The sequence below is a fragment of the Podarcis bocagei genome (genome assembly GCF_964188305.1).
Source record: "Podarcis bocagei genome assembly, chromosome: 12".
Taxonomy (NCBI): domain Eukaryota; kingdom Metazoa; phylum Chordata; class Lepidosauria; order Squamata; family Lacertidae; genus Podarcis; species Podarcis bocagei.
Genome location: NC_138137.1, coordinates 58,047,955 through 58,061,007, shown reverse-complemented (window position 1 = coordinate 58,061,007; position 13,053 = coordinate 58,047,955). Strand labels below are relative to the sequence as shown.

Below are 13,053 nucleotides of genomic sequence, written 5' to 3'. Positions count from 1 at the left end.
AGGGGTGCCAACTTGAATAAAATATTGGGGGTGGGTCAGGTTAGCCTCACCTTGCATAATAAATCACATGACGTGGCATGCGCACACTCCTTGAATGGCATACATCACTACTGGGAAAACCATAGCTTTAACTATACGGACCTTTGTTGGCAAGGTGATGTCTCTGCTTTTTAAGATGTTTAGTACTATCCACAATTTGTTGGCATCCGTCTTTATGTTTCTTTCAATAGCTTTTGGTGATCATGGGAATTTCCGAACCCCTGACCGATTCAGGACCCCCCACCAGACCATGGTTATCCACAATGGGTATATTTGTAAACACACAAAATATTTCAGATGCCAGCAAGCCTCCGGCGACATTGTCAGAAACGAAACTGATTTTTATGTCAGCCCCCTGGGGTTCCTGGAAATTCCCAGAGAGTTGCGAGTGTGCTGTAATATTTATGTTGCGATAAGAATAGCTCGGCAGAGCATGAGACTCTTAATCTCAGGCTTGTGGGTTTGACCCCCACATTGGATGGAAGATTCCTGCGTTGTGGAGGGTGGGAATCGACGATTCTCCCTGTCCCTTCCAACTCTACAAGTCTGTGATTTTGTGAAAAACTTCCAGGAGAAAAGACATTTAGGAGACATGAATAGATTAAGAGCACTTCTAGATACATCGAGGTCTCTCTGATAAAGCTTAAGGTTGCGATAAGAATTTTAAGGTCTTAGGTATATATTAAATGTTCATTAATGTACCAACCAAGCATGTACATAGATCAGCACAGGAAGACCGACCTGGAACCATTTTTGATTCCCAAACGGACCAAATGTTTTCTCTGCAAGGTCAAAGGAGAATGGAAAAGCCTCCCCATTGTCTTTTCCTTCACAAATCCTGTCTTAAGGGTACGTCTGTGTTTGAATAGGGTGAGCCTGTGGCCTGGCTCAGGAACTAAGTATTTATCATTACAAAAGACTGGCCAGGCTCCCCAGGCAATCCAATCAAGTAAGCATTAACAGGTAACCTGCCAGATAGGAGATAAACAACGCACTCAGATTTCTGCTGTAGACCGCCCTTTCTGTGATGTAGGTATGATGTGTCCGGGGGTGGTCTTGGACTTCAGGGCGGGCAATTTAAAATGTCTATATAAGGGCAGGCACACCTGGGTTTTGGGTTCCTCCTCCTTTCCTCCGTGTGAGGGGAGCACCCTGTTGCAACAGATCAATAAAGATCAGGCTTACTAGCTGCTTTGCTTCTCAATATTCTCTGGTTGGCCTCTGTTGTTTTCTCCTACCAATAGGGAACCTACGTAAGGACTCTATATGGGCTCTTGGATACCCCATAAGGGAAAGGGGGCAGATTGGGCAGATTTTATTTACAACAAGGTCCATTTCTTCCAAAATTCAAGACAAATTTCAAAATTGGGAGGTCAGCATCAAAGGACTTTATGCGCTCCTCTCTTTGGGAAATCCTGGGCAGAGTTACAAGGCCTCTTCCTACAAAAACAAACAAACCTCGGAGCCGAAGCACACAAGATCAAAGTCTGCAGAGTTCACGCAAGGAGAGAAAACACGTGGTATTTCCTCTCTGCCGTTAAATAAAACGTGAAAGAAAATAATCAAGCCACACCGGTTTGTTTGCCCCCTGGGCACCCCATAGTTTTTACTCACTGGGGGGGGGGGAGAGACACACCAATTTAAAGAGCCATGTTGCAGTTCAGAGAAGTTTTTAATGTGTGACATTTTAATGTATTTTTTATCTTTGTTGGAAGCTGCCCAGAGTGGCTGGGGAAACCCAGCCAGATGGGCGGGGTACAAATAAATTATTATTATTATTATTATTATTATTATTATTATTATTATTATTATTATTATTATTATTATTATTATTATTACAGACTGAGCAATGCCAGACAAGTCATGCCAGATGAATCTCATCTCCCCCTTTTTTCATGGAGTTACAAGCTTGGTGGATCAGGGGGATGCTGTGTAGCGTGTATCTTGATTTCAGGAAGGCCTTTGACAAAATCCCCCATGATATCCTTGTAGCGAAGGTGACATGAGCATAGCCAGGATTTTTTTTGGGGGGGGGAGCAGCCAAAGTTGCCGAGCTTTTCTTGGGAAATTGCGGGTAAGAATAATACCCCATAGACAGGACATTAGCCCCCCCCCCTGCCCTCACCCATGGAAGGTAGTAAAATGTGTGCTGGATGATGAGGTACCTGTTAGGTGGATTTGTAACGAGTTGGCTGACCAAGCCCAAAATCTATTCATTTATGGTTCCTCGTCATTCTGAGGGAAAGTGACAAGTCGTGTGCCCTAGGGTTCTATCCTGGGCCCAGTGTCTTTGTAAATGACTTGGACGAAGGAATTGAGGGGAAGGAATTATTATTGTTCTTCTTCTTGTTGTTGTTTAGTCGTGTCCGCCTCTTCGTGACCCCCTGGACCAGAGCACGCCAGGCCCTCCTGTCTTCCACTGCCTCCCGCAGTTTGGTCAAACTCATGCTGGTAGCTTCGAGAACACTGTCCAACCATCTCGTCCTCTGTCGTCTCCTTCTCCTTGTGCCCTCCATCTTTCCCAACATCAGGGTCTTTTCCAGGGAGTCTTCTCTCCTCATGAGGTGGCCAAAGTCTTGGAGCCTCAGCTTCAGGATCTGTCCTTCCAGTGAGCACTCAGGGCTGATTTCCTTCAGAATGGAGAGGTTTGATCTTCTTGCAGTCCATGGGACTCTCAAGAGTCTCCTCCAGCACCATAATTCAAAAGCATCCATTCTTCAGCGATCAGCCTTCTTCATGGTCCAGCTTTCATCATCATCATCATCATCATCATCATTATTATTATTATTATTATTATTTCAAGATAACTTAGGGCCAGACTAGAGGCTGACATTGGCAGTGTGATTTCTCCCTGCGTAGCCTTTATTTTTATTTTTTTAAAAAAAACTAGCAGAGAGTAGCTGCCCTGGACTGGGACTGTGCATGGGAATAAAGGAGAGCCTGAGTGCAGGATCAGGCCAAAGGCCCACCTTCAGTCGTCGTCCCCCAACTGCCTCACAGGGGCAAGATCTACCGGGAAGAGTCGCTGTGCCCCTGAGCTGTCCTGTTTCTCTGAGAGTTAATTTCTCTGACACAGTGTGGGTTCTTGCTGACCTGCTCCCGGCTCCACCTCCAGATATTCTGCATGCAAAGCAGAGGCTCCCTTTCCTCCGTTGCCTCCGCGGTCCTTTTCTTTCTAGACTGTAAGCCTCTCGAGGCAAGACCTGCCCTCTTTTTCTTTGCAAAGGACATTCTCTGGCACTAATCCATCGCAAACATGTGCACAGAACTGCTGGCAAAGGCATTTTGACAAAATAGCTCCCGTGTGTTTATTTCCAGGAAGCCAAACTGGTTCTGGCCATAGCTGTCAACTTACAGATTTGAAAGTAAGGGACCAGCAGCCTTGAAAATAAGGGATCAGCAGCCAAAATAAGTGATTTTCAGAGCACAGGTAGGTTCAACTTCTGAGCCCTTCCGAGCCAAAGGCAGAAAGCCCAGCCAGCAGCCAAACGAAGCCTCAAGCGGTGGTTCCCACAGCGCAGCAACCCGGCAAAGGGGATGCAGCAAGGAAAACCACCGTCACCTCTCCGCTGGGAAGCGCTGAGCAAAGGCGAGTCCCCAGGCAACGCAGCCGACTTGATCGGCACAAGGCATGCAAGCTCCACCCCCCAGTCGTTCTTATTGGGTGAGCAAGGCAGCCAAGCAACACAGTTGGAGCCTCCCTCCTCCTTGACTGGCAGGGAGGGAGGGAGGGAGAAGAGCTGCTTCCTTTGAAACCCAGGAAATTTAAGGGACATCATCAATAAGGGACAGCAGCAGGACATGGTGCTGGGATAAGGGAGTTTCCCGCCAAATAAGGGGCGGTTGACAGCTATGGTTCTGGCTAGAAGTCAAGGCGTTTAACGTCGATGGTTCCTTGCTGTGGAAATCTTCTTCCAGCAGAGATTGGGGTTGCATTGCTGCTTTTGAGGAATTCTCTTGGGAAACTCTTAAAAAAATGTCAACATGCCTATTCCATCCCTTGAACCCTTGGCTCACCTGGTGGTTTCCCCACCCGGGCTCTGACCAGATTTTATTCCCCCACTCAAGTTTCCGTGCTTCAGCATCAAGCACTTCAATGCATTCAAATGGGCCTTAGGGTTCTGGGTTCGAGTTCCACGTTGGCAAGAAGATATCGGGGGGGGGGGAGGTTCAAGCTTCCAACTCTATAATTCCATGATTCCATGTACTGTGGTACATAGAATGAGAAACCTAGACAGCATCTAAAAAAGCAGAGACAGCACCTTGCCAACAAAGGTCCATATAGTAAAAGCTATGGTTTTCCCAGTAGTGATGTATGGAAGTGAGAACTGGACCATAAAGAAGGCTGATCGCCGAAGAACTGATGCTTTTGAATTATGGTGCCAGAGGAGACTCTTGAGAGTCCCATGGACTGCAAGAAGATCAAACCTCTCCATTCTGAAGGAAATCAGCCTTGAGTGCTCACTGGAAGGACAGATCCTGAAGCTGAGGCTCCAAGACTTTGGCCACCTCATGAGAAGAGAAGACTCCCTGGAAAAGACCCTGATGTTGGGAAAGATGGAGGGCACAAGGAGAAGGGGACGACAGAGGACGAGATGGTGGGACAGTGTTCTCGAAGCTACCAGCATGAGTTTGACCAAACTGCGGGAGGCAGTGGAAGACAGGAGGTCCTGGCGTGCTCTGGTCCAGGGGGTCACGAAGAGTCGGACACGACTAAACGACTAAACAACAACATGTCCTGTGGTTGATGTAAAGACATCAGGTCCCTACACCTGTAACCACCAAAGGGGACACATCCATCGAGTTACAAGGTCACGGGCTTCCTTATTACGCAGCAATGTCAGAGGCTGCCTTAGACAAGAAATACTTTCCCGCCCCATTGCAATTCCTCCCAAAGTCCCTTTGTTCTTAAAAGCCCCATTCAGTCCAATCCCTGCTGAACACGGTTGCCTGGAGAGTGTGAGAGCCTGAAAGTGGGTGGCTTGGTTTTGGTACCAGAGGACAGTATGAACATACCATATTTTTCGCTCCATAAGGCACACCTAACAAAAAGACGCACCTAGTTTTTAGAGGAGGAAAACAAGAAAAAAAGTATTCTGAACAAAACAGTGGATGTATGATTTTTGTGGTTCATACTGTGGCCACAGACATGTGATTTGACGGTGAGTTTGTGGTAGCCCAATGCAAAAATCCTGAGAATGCATGTGGATCCGTGCTTTGTAACCACGTTTTAAGTGGGGAGGGAAGGAAAAACACTGATAAGGAGCACGCGTGGGGTGTGTGGAGATGGACTTTTCAGCTCGCTGAGCTGGAGGGAGAGAGGAAAAGAGAGCACGGTAGCTTTAAGTGTAAGTGGTTCCTCTCCTCTCCTGCTTTGCTCCTTTAAAGCAAGTGGGATCTCCTTCTCTCGCTCCTCCCCGGCTCAGCGAGCTGAAAAGCTTTGCTGCTATTCAGCCAGCTGAGCGGGGAGCGAAGGAGGGAAAGAGAGCACGCTCGCTTTAACGCAGCCAACCAGACAGGAGCCACTTACACCCATGTAAGCAGCTCCTCTCCCACTTGGCTGCTTCAAAGCGAGCCACGGAGGAGGGAAGGAAGGGGAACCATGGATCCTCTGCTCGCGACTGCAGCAGATCCCCCTGCCATCCGTAGGCATTCGCTCCATAAGACACACAGACATTTCCCCTTACTTTTTAGGAGGAAAAAAGTGCGTCCTATGGAGGAAAAAATACAGTACCTTCACAACGACCTGCGGATTGGCTTTTTGGGCACACACCTGCGAAAAGCTGGCTGTGGGATCGTTGCTTCCTGATCCTTGGCTTCTTGACTCTTGATCCTCGGACCCTTGACTTCTTGACTCCCGGCTCTCTGACCCTTGCGACTCTTGGCTTTCTGACTCCTGGCTTGTGGACTCCCGTTCCTGCTCCCACCCTGCCCATCTTGCCCCCAGTTCCGACGTCCTTAGCCGGGACTTTGATCGCCCATGAACCGGACTGTGACAGATACCTTCCCAGGTTGACAGACCCCATCTGATATATGGTCCACTACAGAGAAGTAATGGGCCGCGGGTGGCACTTTGGGTTAAACCACAGAGCCTAGGACTTGCCGATCAGAAGGCCGGCGGTTCAAATCCCCGCCACAGAGTGAGCTCCCGTTGCTCGGTCCCTGCTCCTGCCAACCTAGCAGTCTGAAAGCACATCCAAGTGCAAGTTGATAAATAGGTACCGCTCGGACGGGAAGGTAAACGGCATTTCCATGCGCTGCTCTGGTTCCCCAGAAGCGGCTTAGTCATGCTGGCCACATGACCTGGAAGTTGTACGCCGGCTCTCTCGGCCAGTAAAGCGAGATGAGCGCCGCAACCCCAGAGTCGGCCATGACTGGACCTAATGGTCAGGGGTCCCTTTACCTTACAGAGAAGTAGCACCTTGAGATCTTCTCTTGAAGGGCACCAAGCCTGCTACTCAGTATGGGAACTGAAGACCCCACATCTGGGAGTGAACGCTCAAAACAGGAACAAGTGTCACTGGACAAGGTGTGGTGGTGGGAACATGGACAAGGGCAGTGATGAAGCCTAGTTTGGACCAGGTGGGGAAACAGCTGTGCCATACAGAGGAACTTCCACACTTAGAGGAGAATGTACACTAGGGCCCTGAATGTTCATTTACCTGGAGTTATGGAAAAACGAGTGTGCAATCTAAAGGTAAAGGGACCCCTGACCATTAGGTCCAGTTGTGGCCGACTCTGGGGTTGCAGCACTCATCTCGCTTTATTGGCCGAGGGAGCCGGCGTACAGCTTCTGGGTCATGTGGCCAGCATAACTAAACCGCTTCTGGAAAACCAGAGCAGCGCACGGAAACACCGTTTACCTTCCCGCCGGAGTGGTACCTATTTATCGACTTGCACTGGCGTGCTTTTGAACTGCTAGGTTGGCAGGAGCAGGGACCGAGCAACGGGAGCTCACCCCGTTGCGGGGATTCGAACCGCCGACCTTCTGATCGGCAAGTCCTAGGCTCTGTGGTTTAACCCACAGCGCCACCCATGCAATCTATAGCCATGTAATTTCTATGACGTCTGAACCCGTGTGAATGACCCCGCAAAAGGATTTCAGTAAACTGGCTTAGGGAGAAAACGCAGGCAAAATACGCCGAAGGCAAGCCACATTCACGAAACAAGAAAGAATGACCGAGCAGCAGAGAAATAAAGTTTCTTTCAAGTTAAATATATTTGGGCTAGGGAGAGCGGAGGTATCGTCAACTAACCTTCACTCTGCCTCGGATTTCACCAACCACCACAAGAACGGACAACACTTTTTTTTTAAAGTACATGATTTCACATTGACACAAGTGGATGGCCTTGTTACGTTTATACGGAAAGGCTCGCCGGAATGCTCAGAAGCCCCTTCTCGATCCAGGACTCTCGTCGCCGTTTCGATTTTCTTGCCCCAAATCGGTTTTCTCCTGGCAGTTATGGAAATTCACAATACTGTTCATGGATGAAGGGCATGCACAAAATCACAGGCTACGGAAATCCCAAGCGCATCCAGCGTACGTTAATTCAACACTCGCTCCCTCTGCAATTTTCAGCTCGCAAGTCTTGCAACTGAGTTAAGTTCCTCTGAGCCACTTGTGTGAAAACGTCTCATTTCAAGATCGGGTGTTGGAATCTCTCTTGCCCCAACGGGAATGTAGGTGGCAGGAGTCGGTCTAAAATGGGAGCAGCTCTAACAGGTAAGCTACCTACGGATAGGGGCACAGCCCATTTAACTTAAGGGGGGGAGGGGGGGTTCAGAGGACCCAACTGGCCTTTCGATCTTTGTGCAAAACTGGAGTGATGTAATGTTCAGACAGAAGAATGATGGAGGCGGAACAGCAGAGCTGACTCATTGCCACTGTGTTAAACTACAGTGGTTTTGAAAAAAAACACACACACACACTCGACAGTACCTCGATTTGGCTTTGATGCTACCAGTTCCTTGAAAGGTGGAGAGAGAGAGAGAGGGAAGACACGCAGCTTTTTCCAGCTTGAAATTTGGCAACCTGATAGTGCTTAGCATAGATGGAGGACAGAGTAGAAGCTATATTTTGAGTAAGGAAGGTGTTGGTCTGAAAACCAAGTAGCCCCTGTGCTGATAAACAGGTGATAATTTTAAGGGGGGTGGGTGGGATGAGGAAGGACCACCATGAGGAAATGTTGCCCCCGTAAGAATTGGTTGTGTATACTTATCCTAACTCACAGGTTTCTCCCTGGCCGTTTTGCCCCTCGCTCATAAATCTGTAAACCTCCCATTTACTCTTAGAAGCTGCTATTTCTCACTCTCCACAGCAAGACAATGGATGTCCTACAACAGCTATCAAAACAGACACCCGACAGCCTGCAGGGCACAAACTGCCACCATCTGAGAGCTCAAAATCCCCAAGAACAAAAGGACGTGGTCACAGTTCCTCCCTGTCAGAAATCAGATACGCTTTTTTGCTTAAGGCTTGTGTGTCTCCAAAGATAGCCCTAAGCGGAAGAGCATTTCCTGTCTAAACAAAAATCTCAGATCTGGGGATGAGAATTTTGATTTGATGTGAACAGTCGCCGCAAGCAGCGCAGGAACAACTTTGTGGGAAGGACGGTGCTCAGCCGAAACATCTTTTTTCCAGGAAATTGTATGGATGTGTTGACGATGCCAAGCCAACTACTGCTGTTTCAGAATTCATCAGAGACAGGATTGGGCCCCCTTATGCTACACGCTCCCTCTTAATGCTTTGCGTCTGAATAGTTCCCACGGCCAACAGGCTCTGGCATGCAAAAGTGCAACTCTCCAGGAACTTTAGGGATGCAAGCCTCATCCAAAAAGCTCCGCAGAGCCTGTAATGCCATGGCATTCTCCTGAGCTGTGTGTTGGTGGCAAAGGCTGAGAAGCCTTCCTTGCACTGTGGCCCTATCTTTTTGTTTCTGAAGACACGAGAGCCTTTTCTTGCTTTCTGCACGCAGCTAGAACACTAGAGGGGAACTATCCTTGCCTTTGGAGCAAATGGAGACGAAACCATCAAACAGAGCTTTGCATGTGCATTTGCGCCACCTAGTGGCCAGGTGTAGGAAGGGGCAGACTCTTCCTGAACTGTGTTTCTCTGCAGAAACTGACTTCATTTTTCCTTGGGGAGAGGGAATAATTGCACCTCTGTGTTGACCACGAAATAAAAGATGGTGGGTGTTTTCCTGGCCAACGTGCTGCCCTCGCCCTGGATGAGAAGGGAGCTCCCTTTCAAGCTTTTAAGGGGCACGACGACAGAAGTGTCTTATTACTCCTAGGAAAAGCCCACCTGACCTAAGCAGACTTACACCCACGGCACAATCACAAGGGGACCAAGGCAGCATCAGCGGAGGCACGGAAGGAGCTTGGCAGAGCCCAGGAGGAAGAGGCAGGTGAGGCTTCATTCACACAGCCTGAAATCTCCAAACTCTCGTGACACTGCGGGACCTCGCTCAACGGCCACGTGGCCCTGGTCCGTGGGGCTGTTTGTGCGCTTCCTAAATGACAATGGCCCAAGCACCTGGAAATGATGTCGAAGTAGAGTCTCTCTGCAGATCACCCCCTCGAGGCGAGGCTCCCGGCTCCGGAAGTCCTGGCTTTCGGGCGCCGCAGGCTCGTGCCACCTCCCGCCCTCCGCTCAGATAGTCAGGAGCGGTATGCAGCCCACCCCAACCCCTCCCTCGTGGCACACCATGGGGGCCATGAACGTCCAGCGGTTGGTTTCCGGGTCGTACATTTCTACGGAGCTCAGGTTGGACTGTCCGTCGTAGCCTCCCACGGCGTAGAGGCGGCCACAGTTCGCCACCAGGGAGACGCGGCTGCGCCGGGTGTTCATGGAGACGATCAGGTACCACTGGTCCGCCATGGAGTTGTAGACTTCGGCGATGCTGAGGAAGCCGGAGCCGTCGTAGCCGCCGCAGACGAACAACTTGCTGCCCAGGGAGGCGGCGCCGTGACGGCATCGCTTGTTGAGCATGCTGGAAACGTTGTGCCAGGAAGCCATGTGGTGGTTGTAGTATTCCACCTGGAAGGAAGGGTGAAGGAGTCAGGCTAGGGCACAGTCTGATCCCCTCCTTTTGTAATCCTCATAGAACTCTAGCCCAATGGTTGTCATTGATTCGACTCTGAATTGATTTTAGAATGTACCGTGTATACTCGAGTATAAGCCGACCCAAATATAAGCCGAGGCACCTAATTTTAGCACAAAAAAACTGGGAAAACTTATTGACTCGAGTACAAGCCGGTTCACACCACAAACCTGGTGGTGGCAGCAGTAGCGGAGGAAGAAAAGGCAGCCCGAAAGGACCCTCACTTGAGTATAAGCCAAGGGGGGCTTTTTCAGCATTAAAAATGTGCTGAAAAAGTTGGCCTATACTCGAGTATACACGGTATTTCAATCGATTGATTATGATTTTATGTAAACTGTGTTATTTTTACCATTGTTAAGTCGCTCTGAGCCCGGCTTCGGCTGGGGAGGGCAGGATAGAAATAATTTATTATTATTATTATTATTATTATTATTATTATTATTATTATTAATTATTATTAGGAGAGCAAGCAAGCACAAACCCCACATGACCACCTGTTGCCACCTTCCCAAACTTTTTTGGGGGGGCCCACTGCCCCCTTGGTTTCACAAACCCATCCCCAGTGCTCCCTAGCCCACCCTTTGAAAAGGATTATTCAGAGCCATTAAAAAAAAATGACTTCCTTGATATTGTATGTGGGCTGGAACTGGTCTGTGACCGAAATAATAAATTCATTCATTCATTCTTCAGAGCAGCAGTTTGCACAACTCACTGAGGAAGGTACAACGGTACCTTGGAAGTCAAACAGCTCAGTTCCCGAATGTTTTGGCTCCCGAACGCCGCAAACCCGGAAGCGACTGTTTCGGTTTGCGAACTATTTTGGGAAACCAATTTTTGACGGGGCTTCCGATTGGCTGCAGGGGAGAAGCCAGGAGGAGGGAGAGAGGAGGTGCTGCCGCGGTGTGTGTGTGGGGGGGGGGAATGGCGCAGCCCAAACAATCAGAATGCGCATGCCAATCCACACAGTGATTCCCGGACCATTCACGGGCCGGATCCAGAAGGCAATTGGGCTGGATCCAGCCCCCAGAGCCTTAGTTTGCCGACCCATGCCCTGGAGCCTCTGTGCAAAGCCTACAGCCAACGCATTGCGTTTCGGTATCAAAGTTGTGGGATCAAGTTACTGCCTGGCCCGGCCTACATGACAGGCCTGTCGGAAGGGTGGAAACAAGGATGTCACAGCCCACCACAAGTAGTAAAGAAACAGCGCAATGGGGGAAAAGGTAAGAGGTGCGGAGAGCAAAAAAACTCACGCTGTTGAAGATCTGCAGTCCGTCGTGCCCGCCAGATACAAATATCCTGCCTTCGAATACGGTAACACCAGCTGCACTGCGGTTAGAACTCATCGGGGTGACCACCATCCACCTTTGCAAGAGACCAGAAAATGAAATGAACTGAGTGGCAGCCAAGTTTAAGGTGAAGGCTTCGAAGCACACCTTGCGCCTGGGCTGCTAGAGGCAGGGATGAGATGTCCAGACATACTCCACAGTATACCTGAAGGAGCGTCTCCACCCCCAGTCCAGACACGGAGGTCCGGCTCCGAGGGCCTTCTGGCGGTTCCCTCACTGCGAGAAGTGAGGTTACAGCAGGCATAGGCAAACTTGGCCTTCCAGATGTTTTGAGACTACAATCCCCATCATCCCTGACCACTGGTCCTGTTAGCTAGGGATGATGGGAGTTGTGGTCCCAAAACATCTGGAGGGCCGAGTTCCCCTATGCCTGGGTTACAGGGAACCAGGCAGAGGGCCCTCTCGGTGGTGACACCTGTCCTGTGGAACGCCCTCCCATCAGATGTCAAAGAGAAAAACAACTACCTGACTTTTAGAAACAGGTAGGTAGCCGTGTTGGTCTGCCGTAGTCAAAACAAAATAAAACAATTCTTTCCAGTAGCACCTTAGAGAGCAACTAAGTTTATTATTGGTATGAACTTTTTGTGTGCATGCACACGAAGGTATCTGAAGAAGTGTGCATGCACACGAAAGCTCATACCAATAACAAACTTAGTTGGTCTCTAAGGTGCTACTGGAAGGATTTTTTTTATTTTGTTTTGATTTTTAGGAGACATCCGAAGGCAGCCCTGTTTAGGGAAGTTTTGAATGTTTGATCGCGTTTTTAATATTCTGCCGGGAGCCGCCCAGAGTGGCTGGGGAAACCCAGCCAGATGGGCGGGGTATAAATAATAAATTATTATTATTATATCATGTACTCACTTGTCCGTCTCAGGCGAATAGGCCTCCACGGAGTTGAGGGAGGAGGTGCCGTCGTATCCACCACAGACGTAGATCTGCCCATCCAGCACGACTGTCCCCATGGCACTGAAACAAGCGCCAGGTGTTAAGACTGCTTTCAGCAACAAGCTTTCTTTACAGGTTGGCTCCACTTCTCCCTGGTCTAATGCTATGGCCCAGTTTCTACTGCTTTCTCGTTCTGAACCCTTTGGCCTGTCTGGTGAGCTTGTGGGAATGACAAAACACTGAAGGCCTTCCTTTTCACCTCTTCTGGATCCACTGGAGGGACAGTACCGCCCTTACTGGACTTTGTACCAGCTAGACCAGGGGAGGGGGAAGCTGTGACCCTCGAGATGTTGCTCTGTTTCCAACTCCCATCACCCCTGACCACTAGACGTGCTGGCTGAGGCTGATGGGAGCTGGAGTCTCGAGGGCTCCAATTTAAACTATTGAATCCAGCTTGACATTCCCCCAGAGAATTTTCCTAACAGATACAGGAAGATGTGGGCACATATATGTTTGTAAAAGGTTTGCTTCTCTTCTAAGTGCTGCAAGAGTACCAGAGATTTCGTTTTGTTTCATTTCTTTTAATTTGTATACCGCCTTTCTCTATTGCTACACACAAGGAGGTTTACAAGCTGAATAAAAAAACAAAATAGACAGCCAGATGGGCAGGGTATAAATA

At 49.2% G+C, this 13,053-nt stretch overlaps 2 protein-coding genes across 3 annotated transcripts in view; one reads left to right on the top strand and one right to left on the bottom strand.

The window, feature by feature from the left end:
* Positions 1-13,053, top strand: part of LOC308569544 (uncharacterized protein) — a 201,715-nt gene that overhangs the window by 122,245 nt on the left and 66,417 nt on the right. The gene's annotated exons all lie outside the window — the stretch shown is intronic.
* Positions 7,235-13,053, bottom strand: part of KLHL18 (kelch like family member 18) — a 47,561-nt gene continuing 41,742 nt past the window's right edge. For both annotated transcript variants that reach the window (XM_081163707.1, XM_081163708.1), the window contains exons 8-10: positions 12,351-12,455; positions 11,394-11,505; positions 7,235-10,079 (exon numbers count right to left, since the gene is read on the bottom strand). In XM_081163707.1, coding sequence (XP_081019833.1) covers positions 9,693-10,079; positions 11,394-11,505; positions 12,351-12,455 — 604 coding nt within the window. In that variant the 3' untranslated portion in view covers positions 7,235-9,692. The remainder of the gene's footprint in view (positions 10,080-11,393; positions 11,506-12,350; positions 12,456-13,053) is intronic.